This window comes from Halichoeres trimaculatus, unplaced genomic scaffold (assembly GCF_033239565.1).
Source record: "Halichoeres trimaculatus isolate MK-OKI-2021-1 unplaced genomic scaffold, fHalTri1.1 fHalTri1_scaffold_15, whole genome shotgun sequence".
Taxonomy (NCBI): domain Eukaryota; kingdom Metazoa; phylum Chordata; class Actinopteri; order Labriformes; family Labridae; genus Halichoeres; species Halichoeres trimaculatus.
This window is the reverse complement of record NW_027437193.1, coordinates 1,843,503-1,859,859: the sequence shown is the minus strand read 5'-3', so window position 1 is coordinate 1,859,859 and position 16,357 is coordinate 1,843,503. Positions and strand designations below refer to the sequence as shown.

General features: G+C 38.1%; 1 protein-coding gene across 3 annotated transcripts in view; it reads left to right on the top strand.

The window, feature by feature from the left end:
- Positions 1-16,357, top strand: part of zmynd11 (zinc finger, MYND-type containing 11) — a 33,716-nt gene that overhangs the window by 6,182 nt on the left and 11,177 nt on the right. Inside the window, exons 3-8 of one of the 3 annotated variants that reach the window (XM_074688229.1) lie at positions 2,475-2,634; positions 6,152-6,175; positions 9,215-9,238; positions 13,482-13,643; positions 15,729-15,806; positions 16,019-16,111. In XM_074688229.1, coding sequence (XP_074544330.1) covers positions 2,475-2,634; positions 6,152-6,175; positions 9,215-9,238; positions 13,482-13,643; positions 15,729-15,806; positions 16,019-16,111 — 541 coding nt within the window. The remainder of the gene's footprint in view (positions 1-2,474; positions 2,635-6,151; positions 6,176-9,214; positions 9,239-13,481; positions 13,644-15,728; positions 15,807-16,018; positions 16,112-16,357) is intronic. The other 2 variants (XM_074688230.1, XM_074688231.1) reach the window with 2 other exon arrangements.

Here is a 16,357-nt window from a genome sequence, read left to right as displayed (position 1 = left end):
ACACAAAAAACAAATAATCAATACTAAAAGTAACTATTATTAACTGAAAAAAATGAAAACAATCATTTAAAACAAAAAAAAAAAAATTAAAAAAACACTAAAAACAATTGTTAAAAACTGAAAAAAGGTGGGACCATGGTAGTTCAACCTGACACTCATAAAACCGCTAAAACATTGTGTCTGGTTTTTTTTTGCCTGTAATTTTTAATGAGATTATATTTGTGATTTAAAATTTGATTTTTAACTAATAAATTTACAAAAATCGTGCCCTATACCTGGTGGAGGCACAGGTCTTATTTTGGTTATATGGAGACCAGATAGCAGTGTTTATCAGGTTACAGTGTGGTTAACAAACTTCCTCTAACAGACACAAACCTCACACTGACATCTGCTGGGACCATGTTGGGGTTATAGAGATGGAGAGAAAAGCCCTGTTTGCTCTCAGAGCTCCACCAGACACAGATCAATAACAGTTCAGGCTTTAATCAGCTGCTTTTTACCTGTTATCGTTCTCACTGTGCAGCCAGTTTAACTCCCCTCCTCAAGGATCTGGAGTCTACTGCATGTTTGGCTCATGAAGCTTCAGCAGACGTTATTTAAATCTAACACACACACACACACGCCGGCCCTCATCGCTCAGTCTTTCCTTTCAGCCAGAGCAGACATTAAATGAAACACTTAACAAGTCTCGTACAGCAGGTTGGCGAGCACCTTGGAGCTGGCTGCCCGCCAAATGAATACCAACGGCGAGAGGCTGTTGTCATAGCAACAGCAAGCAGCAGCAGCGGCAACGGCGGTGTCGGCATGCATGAGAGCAGAGGAAAGCCCTACCACACCTCTCTCCTGCTCCTGTCTGACTGTAGTTTAATTTCACCAGAGGGGGAGAAAAACGAGCCGCTCATCCTTCACACACATTTAGTTTCTTCAGAACATAGGTGAATAGAATAGAATAGAATAGAATAGAATAGAATAGAAAGTACTTTATTTATGCCCTGAGGGGAAATTCAGGAGTCACATCAGCAATCAAGAAAACCAAAGTAAGAAAGTGTATAGAAAGTGTAAAAAGCTCCATAGTAAAATAGATGATGACAGCTTGTCCATCATTGTCCAGTCAGCCAGCCTCCACCTCCACAGGGTCCAGGACTGAGCTTCTTCAGCAGTCTGTTCAGTCTCTGTCTCCTGGATCCTGTCTGCTCACAGCAGGTGAAGCTCTTCCAATGTGGCCTTGGTGTCTGCTGTTAGCTCTGTTAGCCATGTCTGTGAATAGCATGATGCTACTCTGCCCTCTGGTATTCCCTCTGTTGCTGGGTTAGCACAGCTAGCTCGTCCATCTCATTGGAGATAGATCTTACGTTCCCAATAACGATGGATGGAAGGACAGGTCCATGTCGTCACTTCTTAGCTCACACCTGAGAACCAGCACGTCGTCCTCACCTCCTTCTCCTCACCTTGTGGGGAAACATCAGGCCTAGCACCAGTTAGCATTGACATGCTACAGGCTGCTAACAGCTGATTTTACATGTAAACAATGCAGCCATGGTTACATGTAGGATCTCCAGACAAACACAGGAGAAAAAATAGTAAAAATATCACTGAAGACACAAAAAGTTTGGTGTCAATGACCAACAATGAATCATACAAAGTGATGATCCACTCCAAATACAAAGATGACGAAACAGAGACAAAAAAAATCATGAAAAAAGGAGTATCTAAGCAGAAAGTTGCCAAAAAAATAGCTAAATGGCCAAAGGCCAAATAGGTTTCTGATACTCCATCAAAAAATACTCTCAGTACCAATTCTTTCCTGCAAAACAACAGAAATATACCCTCTTCTTCTTCTTCTTCTTCTTCCTCTTCTTTTTCTTCTACTTCTTCTTCTTCTTCTTCTTCTTCTTCTTCTTCTTCTTCTTCTTCCTCTTCTTCTTTACCACCAACAACCGCTGGCCTTTTCTTCTACTGTAAAAACATCAACAGCTCCCTCTCTTCTGATTTCCAGGTACATTTCAGGACCTTGTTGAAAACTGTATTTCGCTCTTTCTGTCCCCTAAAATCTGCCGTACAAAAACATGGCCGTTCATCATGTCTGCCTCCATAAGTTAGACCCCTGGTAATGAGAATATGGAAAGCTTTTCTCTGACTTAATAAAAAGAAAAGGAAAGTTTTATGGGGCTTATTGTTCACTTATTTTAAGATACTAGCTAGCTATGGCTACTACTGCTTCTACATTTCTTCAGTATTTCTGTTGTGTTAAAATCCCCTCTTTGTGTCAACTGCTGAGGCTGATTTGTGCCGCTCAGTCACGTTTCCCAGTTTCAGATAAATTCTTTGACAGCAGCAATAATCAAACCAACAAATCTCAAACCTCAGGAGACTCTGGAGATCAAATGTTTGTCTTTGTAAGTTTGAAAACTCTGACGCCTAAACTCACAGCTGCTGTTGCATTCTTCTTCTTCTCTCCACGTCTACCTGCACAGGTACCTGAGCCGTGTGTTTGGCATGCACCCTAAAGAGACTGCCAGGCAGCTGAGCTTGGCCGTGAAGGACGGCTTGGTGGTGGAGACGCTGACTGTGGGCTGTAAGGGCTCCAAGGCCGGCATCGAGCAGGAGGGGTACTGGCTGCCCGGGGACGAGATGGTAAGCTCAGCGACTCTTCATCAGGCTCCTTTAACGGACAACAGTGGAAATAGACGACAGCTTCTGGTTCATTGGTCAACACAAGCAAACACATTCAGCTCTTTGGGAATCACCCAGTGTTTCCAGGAAGTATGACGAGGATTGTTGTTGATACGTGTTCATAATGTGAGCAACAGTTTAGTTTAGAGGTCTGCATTGTTTCCCCACGGATAGGATTACGTTTTAGTGAAAAAAATTAATAAGATATTTCCAATCTATCGAGTATGGACTTTTATTTTGAAGGGTAAAGCATTCAAAATCCTGCTTCATTTTTCTTCAATTCAACCGTTTCATTTAGCAGAAGCTTTTGTCCAAAGCAACATACAATAATAGCAAGAATTTAGACAGAAGGGAAAACCTTTCTTCACTTCCTGCAACTTATTTTAAAGAATTGACAAAAAATGTTGTTGAATACAAAAAAATTAAATTCTTTAAAGTTTTTCAAGTGATAATATTAACTTTTTTATTTACTGTTTTCAACCAAAGTCCAAAACAGTAAGTGCACCAGCGTAGAGGACACATCCTTTTAAGAGGAAAACGTTTAGACTGTGTTTACGAGTGTAGACTTGAATTGTGTTCAGAAATGTGCAGTTTTTATGCAGATGTGTAGCTTTAAATACAATCAGTACAAAGGCTTCAGGATAAAACAAAAAAACAGACAAATCAGATTTGGGTTCAAGACATGAAAATCCAGATTGAAACACAAACATCTATCCGTGGCTCCGCGTCTGACAGGCTTCCAGGGGGCGTGGCCAATCTTAAAGAGACAGCACCCAAAACTTAGTGTTTCAGACAGAGGTTGAATTAAATTTTTTCTAAAAAACAGAAATAAAAAAGAGGAAAAATGTTTGATTTTTTAGCTTTAAAACATGTAAAGATACGACATGGTACCACAGGAACATTTCCTATTAGAGCGCTTTTAAAAAGACAAAGGTATTAAAAGTGTCTGAGTTATCGATACGTTGTCTGAGTTAATAAAGAAAAAGATAATTATGGGGAAATGAGTTTCTTTGATTTTACTCTTGATGCCCCCTCAGATTTAATCATGGCTGTCTGAGCATTAGGAAAATGTGCAGTGATGAGGTTATTACCTTCCAGACCTCCACACACGTTATGATCAGACCCAGCCGCCCGTCTGTGGAGCTGCTCACAGTGTGAACACAGGTTTAACGCAGTCACAGCACGCTGATACATCAGCTCAGTGCAGAGGGACGCTTACAGGGCTTCAGGGGTTAATTCTCCCTCCACGCAGTTTCCAGTTTTTCCTTTAACTTGTTACGCAACCCTCTGCTGTGCAGCGTTATGAGCTGAATATGTTTCTCATTTCCAGTGTTTTAATTTATCTTATTTCCCTTGTTAGTCGTTTACGGAGCAGCAGTGCTTTCACTCGTTCCTGGTGCTGTAGTGCTGCACTGAGTGTGTCGTTTCACTGTGTCTGCGCCACCTGGGGAGAATCCTCATGTTGTTTCCTGTTTGATATGCAAAGAGCACTTAATGGATTACTGTGCAAGTGGCATTAACTTGTAACTGGTGGCTGCTTTAATCCCAGTTCGTTTTCCTGCAGGGTACAAACATCCTTGGGGAAACTGTTGTTATAAACTTAATAAAAATACCAGAGCGGGATCATAAGTACAAGCTGGAACAGGGGTCTGCAACTTTTACTTTCATAGGAGCCGTTTAGCCTCAGCTCACCTGGATTAAAGTCATTCAGGAGCCACAAAATCTACTTTACCTCCACAATAAAGACTATAAGTGTATAAAATACAATATATAATGATAATAATAACTTTATTTATATAGCACCTTTAAAAACAGCAGTTTACAAAGTGGTTTGACAATAGACAGGACACAACAAAGCAAACAAAACAAATTAAAGATCCTATAAAAAAAGCACAAGTCATAGGAACCCAGACAATACAGGACCCATGCAACATAAAACAAGACCATTATGACTGAAATAAAACCTTAAAACATATACTCATTAAAAAAAGAAGGCAATAAAAGGCAGTTAAAAACAAAAAGCAGGACAGCAAATATGAAAAGATGAAAATAATGATGATAGAGCAATAATTATATTAAAGCAAAGATAAATTACAGCAACACACATGAGCAAAGGATAAAATTATTAAGGTCTTAAAGGCTACCAGTGAAGGGATTAAAAGTTAAAACAAAGGAAAGTCACAAATTAGATCAAACCTGAATAAAAGTAAGTAACTCAATAATATGTTAACATAATATTGAACAAGTAAATAAAAGTATGGATGGACTTAAAGTAGTGGGTAATAAAGATTAAAGAAACTACGTATGTAGTAATATGTAGTAATTACCTAAATATTTTTTTTTTGACTTTGATGAAATTGTGAATTTATTGTCTTGTTTTTTTATTTTTTAATAAATTTGCAAATATTAAAATAATGACATTAAAATAATTGCTAAAATTTCAAAATAGCTGAAATGTAAAAAAAAAAATCCAGAATTTTTTAAGTTATTATTTAAAAAAATCTGACAAAATTTCAAAATTTTGCAATTTTTTTGAAGTTTTATAAATTTGCAAAACTCATTGAAATTTAATATATATATATTTTTTTTAGTTTTGTAAATTTGCAAACATTTCACAACATTTTGAAATTCAATTCATTGGCAAAACTTTTATACATCATTGTAATTTTGCAAAGTTGCAAATATTTCAATTTTTTTTTTAATTAAAAAAAAAAAACACAGAAGTGTCAAAAAGAATTGTGGGTTTTTTTATTGGCAAAATTTAAAAAAAATGAAATATTAAAAAAAAAATGCAAAAAAAGAAATAAATAAAATAAAAGTTCAAAAACTCTTGACATTTAATTTTAATATTGCCCAACTCATCATTTTTTGCTACTGTCTTGCCACATATCAAGCATAAATATTAAGTCAGCACGTTGCCCGTTAAATGAATCCATCCAGACAGAATTAAAATCAGTATTTTCTTCCAGATGAGTCTTTTTGTAGATGTAGTTATCTTCCCAGGGCTGTAAAACTTGAGGTTAGCCACAGGTGCATGGAAAGTTGGTGGGCTGTTGAAGTTGTAGGAGGTGAAGTAGAGCGGTGGCAGGCTTTATTGACAGATATGACTGCACAGGAGCCAAAGAGCTGCAGGTTGCAGACCCTTGATCTAGAAAGTGATAATACTGATCCTGAATATACTTTTCTTATTTCTAACATGAGGTAGAGGCCTTAAAACCCTGTCTGCCAAGTTGAAACAGAGTGAAAGAGCAACAATCCTGATTTTAGTGATGAGCAGAGAGAGAAACTAAAGCCAGGTGAAGCTATAGGGAGGCATCTCTTAAAGGAGGGCTGTTAGCAGTCTGTGGTGACGTCCCCAAAATGTGAAAATGTGAATAAAAAGCTTGTTGAGACTTGACACTGTTGTCCAGAGGAGCTCAGGTGGTTTTTGGCAGCAGGACTTTTAAAACACTACTCTCTGAATCACTTGCAATCACAGGACCCGAAAGCCGAGGGAAGCAAGGTAAGGGCTGCATCGTTATATTTCCAATTTCAGGGTTTGTTCTTCATGTGATCACTTCATCCCCCTCCCCACCTCGACTAACATCATTCTGTGAGAAATCAGGTCTGCCACATGCAGTGCAGTCAGGGATTTGACTGAATCTTTTTGTGCAGGTTAGAAAAACTGAACCACACAGTAAATTCTGGGCAGAAATAACGGCAGTATGTTAACGACATGTGAAGCCTTCAGCCACTTAAACGTAGCCCATGTGCAGCTTCTCATTGAGTCTCCTCGCTGCACTTAAATTTCCAGCTCAGGTAGCAGCTGAAACACACCAGCTTCCTCTCCTGTAGTCGCCTCACATGCTGGGATTTTAAACACACTGCCTGAAGCTGCTTTCTGTCCTTCAGTCACACTGTGAAAAAGCTTCATAAAAGTCCGCTGCAGCGCTGTGTCGACGTGGCCAAATTTCTTGCGGAAGTGATCAGTGATCTCGATGAAATGTTGCTCGCTACTCATCTACAGATGTGCTGTTGCTTGATTTTTAGACCACAAACACTCACCTGGCGCAGCTCAAAGCTGTGTCCAAACAGATTCTGCTTCAAATGTTTTGATCTTGAGCTTAAATGATTCCTATTTAAAGCTAAGATGACAAGCAATACTAGCATAGCCGCAGGTTGGTAGCAAGCATCTGTGCGTTTGTAGTACTTTGGTCTTGGTAGCTGTAGATCTCCTCAGAGGGGTGTGTTCTGCTGTGATCTTAACTTCTGTCTGGCATGCTTATTTTCTTTTTCTTCTCCATTTTGACTGATGAAGCAGGGTGGAGTCGGAGGGAGTGATGGAGGAAGGGGGTTTGGTAATGGTTTTTATGGTGCTATGCTACTAAGACAGTTGACTGGTTCCCTCAGGTTAGCATTTACAAAGTTGACTGAGTCTGAATTTGAGAATTTCTCCAAAGCTGTAAGAGGATGTGGACCGTCCCTTCTCAGCAGGCGCCTGGATTTAATTCAGCTGACGTGTGCCGTGCTCTGAGTTAACCTCGACAGGTTGATTCCTAAACCAGATGACTGTACGCAGAAGGTGGCTGCAGCCAGAGTTTACGCTGGAATTCTGGTATCTTTCTAGAATTCTTGTAAAATTCTCAAATTCTTGGAACTTTGCAGAATTCTTGAAATTTTTCAGAATTTAAGTAAAAATTTCAGAATTCTTAAAATGTACAGAACTCTAGTTATGCTCAAGAATTCTTATTACTTTCCTGAAGTCTTGAAGTTTCTCAGCATTTTTGTAGAAATTCAAGAATTCTTAAAAATGTTTTAATTTTTAGAAAAAATTCCAGAAGTCTCTTTAGATTTCAAGAATTCTAGTTATGCTCAAAAATTCTTGTAGCACTCCTGAATTCTTCTAATTTTTCAGAATTCTAGATGATTCCAGAATTCAAGTCATTCCAAAATTCTTGTACTATTTCAGAATTCTTCTGATGTCCAAGAATTCTGGTAGAATGTCAAAAAATTTTGGACTGTGCTAGAATTCTTGTAGTGTTCTGGAATACTTCTTATATCCAGAAGGAAGCAAATTTCTGGAAATCTCAAGATATTTCAGAATTCTAGACACATTGCAGAATTCTTGTTATGTTCCTGAATCCTTGTAACTTTTTTTTAGAACTTTATTAAAATTTCAGAATTCTTGCAACATTCCAGAATTCATGAAATACTCAGAAATTTTCAGTTTTACAGAAATCTAGTTTTATTCCAGAATTCTTGTACTGTTCCAGATTTTTTGTACAGTTTCCAAATTCTTGTTGTGTCCTGGGTTTTATTAAAATTCTGTAATACTTATCTGTTCCAAAATTCTCTTCTAGTGTTCCAGAATTCTAGTACAATTCTAGATTTCTTGAAATACATAAGAATTATTGCAACATTTCAAAATTCTTGTCGAGTTCAGAATTTTAGGAAAATTCCGGAATTCTTTTACTGTTCAAGAATCCTTGTTAAATTCCAGAATTCTTGTAATGTTTCAGGATTCTTGTAACGTACCAGAATTCCTGTAAAATTCTAGATTTCTTGAAACATATGAGAATTCTTGGAACATTCCAAAATTCATATCTGATTTTAAGGAAATGTCATGATTCTTTAACTGTTCAAGAATTTTTGTTAAATTCTAGACTTCGTCTAAAAATTGAGGATTCTTGTTAGGTTCCAGAATTCCGATAAAATTCCAGAATTCTTTTAATAATCCAGAATCCTGTTCATACAGGATCTGAACTTGAGTCTCTCTTAAACCCAGTCATTGGTCAACAGACCTGTGGGAGTCATCACAGCGGCTCTAACCACCTCTACGCACAGATTAGCACAGAGAGCTACACCGATCAGAAAACTCTAAATTGACAAAGTCAAAATCCTGAAAACGACTTTAAGAAGCGCTGCCTTGAGTCTGATTGGGTTAAATCCAGGTGACTGTTTCCTCTGAATACCTCTTGAGTTTTAGCTCTCATTATGGGTACATTTCCTTTACAACACACAGAACTGAAGGAAAGAAGTGTTGGATGCTTCGTTGGTTGTATGAACGTTTGGTGGTTTAACTAATGTCAATCTGTGCACTTGTGATGCATGATAACAAACATGATATGTGTTAATGCACTTTGATGGTAATGACTTCCACTCTGTATAAAAAGCACAGTTACACTTAATTTCACTCAGTCGACCGACGCATTGTCTGTAATGAAACTTCTTCCTGTAGGGGTCTCTGAACTCTCCTGAATGATTTCACTTTGTTTTTACGTTCAAACTATGATTGACTCAGGGTCCTCTAACCTCCCTGATTTTCTTCTTTTAAAGCTGATTTAATTCTGTTGACGGTTAAAGCTCCTGTGTAGTTATCCATGCACTCCTCTCTAAAGCTGCGGGGTCGTTGTTATATGAAGCGTAGCATCCCTTGTTTACATTTTTCACATCAAAGACTCCAATTGAGTTAAGGCAGCATGATGACCATTTCAGTTTCTTCTACAAACACCACTTCCACTAAACTAAGAAAGCCATAAGAGACATATCTTTTCGTCCACAGGAGGCGCCAAAATCAACACAAACCGTAAGTTCCTCACAGAAGCTTTTGATACAATTCTACATTCCCAATAACTTTGACTTCTTTTTGAACCTTGAAGTATTGTTGATATCATTGATGAATGTGAGCCCACCAGAGACACTTTAAAGGGCGTAATACACTTGGTAGTGCTGGTGTATTTAGTACGAGAACTCTATGAGCACTTGCAATAAAAGGTACGAGTTACAGCAACCAGCTTCGGGATTAAATTTTCTGTAACGTCACGTGGCCTTTAAAATAAAAATATAAATCACTCAACATTCTCACCCTAGTTCCCTAACTGTCACATGGCTAATGAAGAATAGAATAACATATAAGAACATAAGAAATTCAGAATCGAAGCATCAAAACATGAAAGTGTACCGTGCAAAACATTCAAGAAAATATAGATAGAAAAGTTTAATAAGTGTCAACTATAAGAAAAATTAACAGAAACCCAACATAAAGACAAGATAAGGAGTCTTATCTCATCTTAACCCACTATGAGTACAGCAGAGAATAGCATGATGCTACTCTGCCCTCTGGGTTAGCATGGCTAGCTCGAATGGATGGAAGGACAGGTCGATGTCATCTCTTCTTAGCTCACACTTTGGCACCAGCACGTTGTTCTCACTTCTTTCTCCTTTGATCACGGGGAACATCGGGTCTAGCACCGGTTAGCATCAACGCTACATGCTGCTAACAGCTAAAATCTTGTGTAAACAGTGCAACCATGGTTACACATAGAATCTCTGAGCACAGGAGCAAAAAACAGACAAAAAATCAACGCAGTGAATGAGATGGATTGAAGACTAACATTAACCTGAGCTGATCTGAAGAACGCCGAGCTAACCGTTGAGCAGTAGTTGATTAGTAACGCCTGCTAAGAGCCACATGTTGCTCTTTCTTGCTCTTGCACCTGTTTTCAGGTGTTACGGATCAACCGTTGGTCGCTGTGTCTCCAAACGTTTGTGTTTCTGTTCATGCTCCTGCTCTCAAACCGCAGACGAGCCGTGTCCTCGGCTCAGGGAGCTGCAGCCTTTTGAAGTCAGCCACTCGTCTTTCATCACAGACTCCAACAATAGTGAAGAGCCTGTTGACATCCGACAGGACTCGAGGATCCTTTCTGTTTCCTGGAGTGTTTGTGTCGGTGAAGAGTCCTTTGTTCGAGTAGAAGTCCTTCGAGGAGACTTTAGAGAGCATTCACACCTCGAGGGGGCTCAGATTGTGAATCCTTTAGGGATTTATTCAGGAAATGTTTGGCAGCGTTGATGCATCAAACATGAAATAAGTAAAAATCTGTCTGCAATCACCATCAGTAGAAACTTTCACTTCTGGATACCTTTGATTGAAAACAAAGAGCCAGTTTGTCCCCAGATTAACTCACGTTTTACCCAGCAACCCAACGCTCAGCACACGAGCAGATGGAGAAAAGATTGAGAGAGGGTTTTTTTTTTCCTGAGCAGCTCTCTGTCACGACTCTCCCGCTCTCCCCTACTGAGTGGTCCAGACTGTGAGTGGGAGGAGTTGGACTCTTGACAGGTTTATGAGTAGTTAGCGGCCCATACTTCCCGTCACCGTGCCCTTGACTTGAACCCATGAATGAGAATAAGACAGAATCACTGCGGCGTGTGTGTTCGGGGTAAAAACAGGTGTTCACTGAGATTTTTCCACGTTTTTAGAAAGATTGGTGATCTATTTTTCCCCTGTTTTCATAAATTTCATTTCTGTGTCCCCCAAACAACGCAGAGCTGATCGAAACCAAAAGTTTTAATATGTCAGACTCTGTTTTAACTTTCCCCTGAGGCTCCTGTGAGGAACACAGCAGACTTCACCTCGTGGCATAAACTCATTTAATATTAAGACTTTGTGATTTAAATCTCTCAACAATGACACTTTAAATTTTGTGTCATGATTTTTATATTTATGTATATAATCTTTATTTAAACAGCAAGCCACTGTGACATTAAAAAAAAAAATCAAACTTTAATTTCAATATTTATTTTCTTACAAATTTATTCTTCTTAATTTTCATCGTAAAATTCTGATTTTATTCACATAACATTCCAGCTTTATTGGTGTAACACTGGGTTTTATTCTCATAACATCATGACTTTATAATCCTCAAATCACTGCTTTGTTTTCACTAAAATCTGACTTTAAAAAAATGACGACTGTGCTCAAGAAACATTACCACCTCAATTTTGTTCAGTATGACTCAGTTCTCAGTACATTACTTTATTCTCGTAACAAATAATGCAACTTTATTTCATTAAAATTAAGACTTTATTTTTAAAACATTACCGCTTTATTCTTTGGTTTTCTAACTTTACGACTTTATGTTGTCGTAATTGTGTGGATTTTCCCTCGTCATCAAAACTTTTCTCTCAGGATGTTTACTTACATTTACTTTACTTTCATTACCTAAAATCTTAGTTTTCCTCCCAATAAAACTTTACTCTTGTAATTTCGTGACTTTTATTCTCATAAAATTACTTCTATTGTTACAATCTGATGTAATTCCTGTATTATTGTTTATCCTTCGTAACATCAGGACAATAAACCCATAACATTCTTGCATTACTTTGAAATTTTACGACTTTATTCCTTAAAAGAAATGACTTAACGCCTGCAACATTACGATTTTATTTTTATTACATTTTAACTTTATTTTCATAAAATTACTTCTTTGTTTTCTTTACAATCTGACTTTAACAAATAAAGACCTTATTCTCTAAACATTAGGACTTCAATTTTCTTACAGTACAACTTTATTCGCAAAACATTGTCACATTATCCTTTCTACAATGCATCCATGGATAGGTACCGAATTCAGTCAAAAGTACCGGGTGCCGATTCACATAAAATCAAACGGTATCATGTTTAGGTACCTAAATGCATCCTTGTGACTGTAAGGGAGTGAAAGAGTAGGAGATTTTCCATGCCGGACATGAATGCAGCATTGCAAGGTTATATTTTGAAGAATAAATATATAAAAAAAACTAAGGAAAAAAAAAACCTTCAACGTCAATAAAACGTCTTCAGGCTAACCAGCTAATACCAGAATTTGAAATTAATGTAAATTTTGAAAAAATTGCAAAAATGTCAAGAAATATCGTAACTCCAAAAAGTTGCAAATTTATTCTGAAAATTTCGCGAAAAAAAATTTGGAGAAAAAAAAACCCTTTGGCATGGATAAAAAAAAATGAAATGTTATATAACCATTTTATTCTTGTGCATGAGCTCTTAACTCCCACAACATCACAACTTTATTCCTATACATAATTCAAATATTAATTTATTTACTGTTATCTAACCAGTAGGGATGGGCGAAAAAAAATCAATGTATTGTAGTTTTGAGTTTTTTTGTTTAACGATTTGAATTTTTTTTTTTTTTTTTTGGTTCTTTTATTAATTTATTTATTTATTAATTAATTTATTTATTTATTTATCGATTTAATTATCTATCTATTTATTTATTTATTTATTTAATTATCTATTTATTTATTTATTTATTTATTTATTTATTTAATTCATTCTTCTATAAATAAAAATCGATACAAAGAAAAAAATAAAAGATCCCCAAAACTGAATGAAAAGGAGCTGAAAGAAGAAAAACTCTTCTGTATCTGCCCCTTCTCTCACAGGATACAAATCAAACTATCACATAACACACATAATTTTCAAATTGAATTCCTTCATTTTAGTCTTTCTTTATAAGCTAGACTGGGAAAAATAGTCTATAAATATAGGTTTAGTCCGTAAACATCAACATCAACATCCAACTTTTTCATATGGTCTGTTGTTAAAGAAGCAAACTTTAAATCAGAAAAATCAGAAAAAGTGAGGATTTGCAATAAAAATAAAACTGGTGCCCCGAAAATCTTTTTAAAAATCAGATCGGGGAAAAAGTGTTCCTAGGATTTCACAAAAAATAAGCTGGATCTTTAAAATACAAAGACTTTTTTCTCAAACCCCTCATCAATGCCCTGATCCTCAGCCCTAAACGATGAACCACGTCTTCCTGATCGCCATAGCATCATTAAAAAAGTGTGTTTTTACAGTGAGCGTTGTAGCTTTTGTTCCTGGTGTTTAGTGTGAACCGTCTTTTCTCTCTAACGAGTCTCCACCAGCCTGAAGGTCAGCTGTGGTTGCAGGTGAAGACGCAGAAAGTTGTTTCCTCCCCTGCTGCGGTCGGCGGGTCAGAGGGGGGGGTCACCCAAACTTGTGCTCTGCTGTGTCTCTCCTGCAGGAGTGGGAGGCCGAGAGCCACGACTGGTACTGCTTCGAGTGCCACCTGCCGGGCGACGTCCTCACCTGTGACAACTGCTTCCGGGTTTACCACCTCAAGTGTCTGACGGAGGAGTACAAGCCCCGAGATGGAGGCTCCCACTGGCAGTGCGTGGTCTGCAGGGTAGGTGATCCGGTTTAAGTGTTCGGGCTCATTTCTCAAAGGGAGTCATCTTTTTAAAGTCCCATGATGGTTGGGATTGGTTCAAAGATGGCAGCGTGTTAACCCTGAGGTGAAACAGGGCTCTGTGTAAGTTTGCTACAACATGGCACATGGTTCGGTCACATCCTTTTTGGTAGGGAACACCGTGATGCATGCTGATTAATAGCTGTCTTAATTGACAAACTGTAGTTTCCTCTGAAGTACAGATAGACAGTAACCAGAGTTCTGGTATTTGGCAAATGTTTTACTGTAAATATGAAGTTTGTCTGCAACGAGCAGCGGCTGAAAAATTCAGGTTGTTTCTTTTATATAATTTATTTTATTTACCCTTATTTAACCAGGAAAAAGTCTCGTTGAGATTAAAAATCTCTTTTATAAGAGAGTCCTGGCCAAGACAGGCAGCAGCACAAACACAGAGTTGCAAAAATCACACAACAACACAGTTAAAAACAAAGCAGAAAGAACAAGTTCACAGAATAGAAACAAAATCAGCGTCAAAACATCTACAGCCAAATGTACTGGCTTCCAAGTCTTTCAGAAGAGCCTTAAAAGCATCAAGAGACACCAGATCCTGTAACTTTAAGATTTTTTGCAGCTAATTTCATAAAGAAGGGGCAGCATAGCTGAAAGCCCTGCTACCTCGTGCGGTGCGGACCCTCGGTACAGTCAATAGAAACAAGTCCTGGGACCAAAGGTTCCGACTCTCAGTGCTTTTTGAGTGAGATAGTTCCCCATGTGTGATGAAAGCAGGCCAAGAACGGCCTTATAAACAAAGATATGCCGATGATTAAGTCCACGGGTGGACAGAGCAGACCATCCAACCCTGGCAGACAAAGCAGTGTTGAGTAAGAGATCTGAGGTTTGTAATAAATCTCAGTGCTCCATGGTGGACAGCATCCAACGCATGAAGACAATGAGCAGATGAATGTAAATAAAGGACATCGCCATCGTCAAGTACAGACATAAAAGTTGATTCAACAAGCCTCTTTTTGGAGTCAAAGGAAAAACAGGCCTTGTTTCTAAAATAAAAACCCAGTTTCAGCTTCAACTTTTTCACCAAATGCTGAATATGAGGCTTAAATGACAGCGAATCATCGATTATGAATCCAAGATACCTAATTTGTGACACTGTCTCAATTTCAGTACCTTGAACAGTTGCAATTGATGAGAGATTCACAGGCTTGGATTTCACCTTTGTAAATGTTTGGTTTTGGTTTTGTCAGCATTTAGGAGAAGCTTCAGGTTAAAAATGATACACTACAGTATTAAAAGCAAGCTGTAACTGGCAGAGTGCCTGATTTAGAGTAGGAGCAGAACAATTTAATGTGTCGTCTGCATAAAAGTGAAAATTTGCTTCAGCAGCATTTTGATGAGGACAATCGATGTAGATACTAAAAAGTAAAGGTCCAAGGACTGAGCCCTGAGGCACACCATTTTTATTTTAAAAGAAGACATAAAAATGTTTTAGAATAAAAGTTTTCTGTTGAGAAAAGTTTTATCCTCTTTTCGGAGAAGGATGAATGTGAATGAATTCAGAACGCCAGGTGCTCTTTAAATTACCGTAACTCCTCAACCGTTGGGATGAGAAAAAAAAGGAGAAAAGACTAGCTTTATGGTGATATTTGGAGTATTACAGTACTGCAAAGGAATCCTCGTTCAAGGACGCTCCAATCACAGAAAAGAAAAAAATGCTGCAAGCTGTTTTCATTACCGTAACTCTTAGTCTGTTTGGGCAAGGGAAAAAAAATCAAACGCTTCCTAAAAGAAGAGAAGATGAGCTTTCAGTGCGTACTCTCTGGTTGTTCCCGGCCAGAATGAAAGATTTAAATAAACGTTTTGCTGAAAGAAATCTCACAACAGTGAACTGCTTCCTCAGTCCGTCTTTCTCTCTCATCACGTTCTGTTCATCCGTTTTTTTATTTGTTTTTACGGTCGCTCTGTGTGATAAAACATCAGGGTTACAGAGTGGAGGAAGGTCCTGCTGTGATTGTAATCTCTCCCTTTTTTTGTCCTCTTTCTCTCTCTCCGCCGTTCGTCCTCCTGCAGGGGAGTAAAAAGAAGAACCTGAACAAACAGGAGATGAGTAAATATCTGCGCTTCATCGTGCAGCGCATGAAGGAGAGGGTGAGAGAAAGATCTTTATTTCCACTCATCTGATGTAAATAACCTCCTCCAATCCCCCGCTCTGTAAAGCTGGGTTAAATCTCATTACTTCTCCTCCTCTTCCTCGTCTCCCTGCATCCCTCCATCCTCCAGCCACTCCCCATCAGACCTCATCTCTTCCCCCGTCTCCTCTGTCTGTATGAAGTATTAAATCACCCTCCTCTCCTCTGCAGGCAGTGGACCTGAACAAGAAAGGCAAAGACACTAAACACCCCATGTACAAACGGCTGATCCACACCGCGCTGGACGTCTCGAACATCCAGGAGGTAATCATCAAACGCTCTGTCGCATCATGCGGCCCTTTGACTCATTTAGTTGATTTTTTGAGGAATTTGTTTATTTTTCTTTTTGCAGTTTTTTGACACATTTTTTCACATTAAAAAAAAAAATGAAATTCTTATAAAATTCCCCGAAAAAAATTGCAACTTTTTGTAGTTACAATTTTTCCGGCATTTTTGCAATTTTTTTAGATTTTACAGGACGCTAAAATCTGGTGTCAGCTCGTAAGCCTG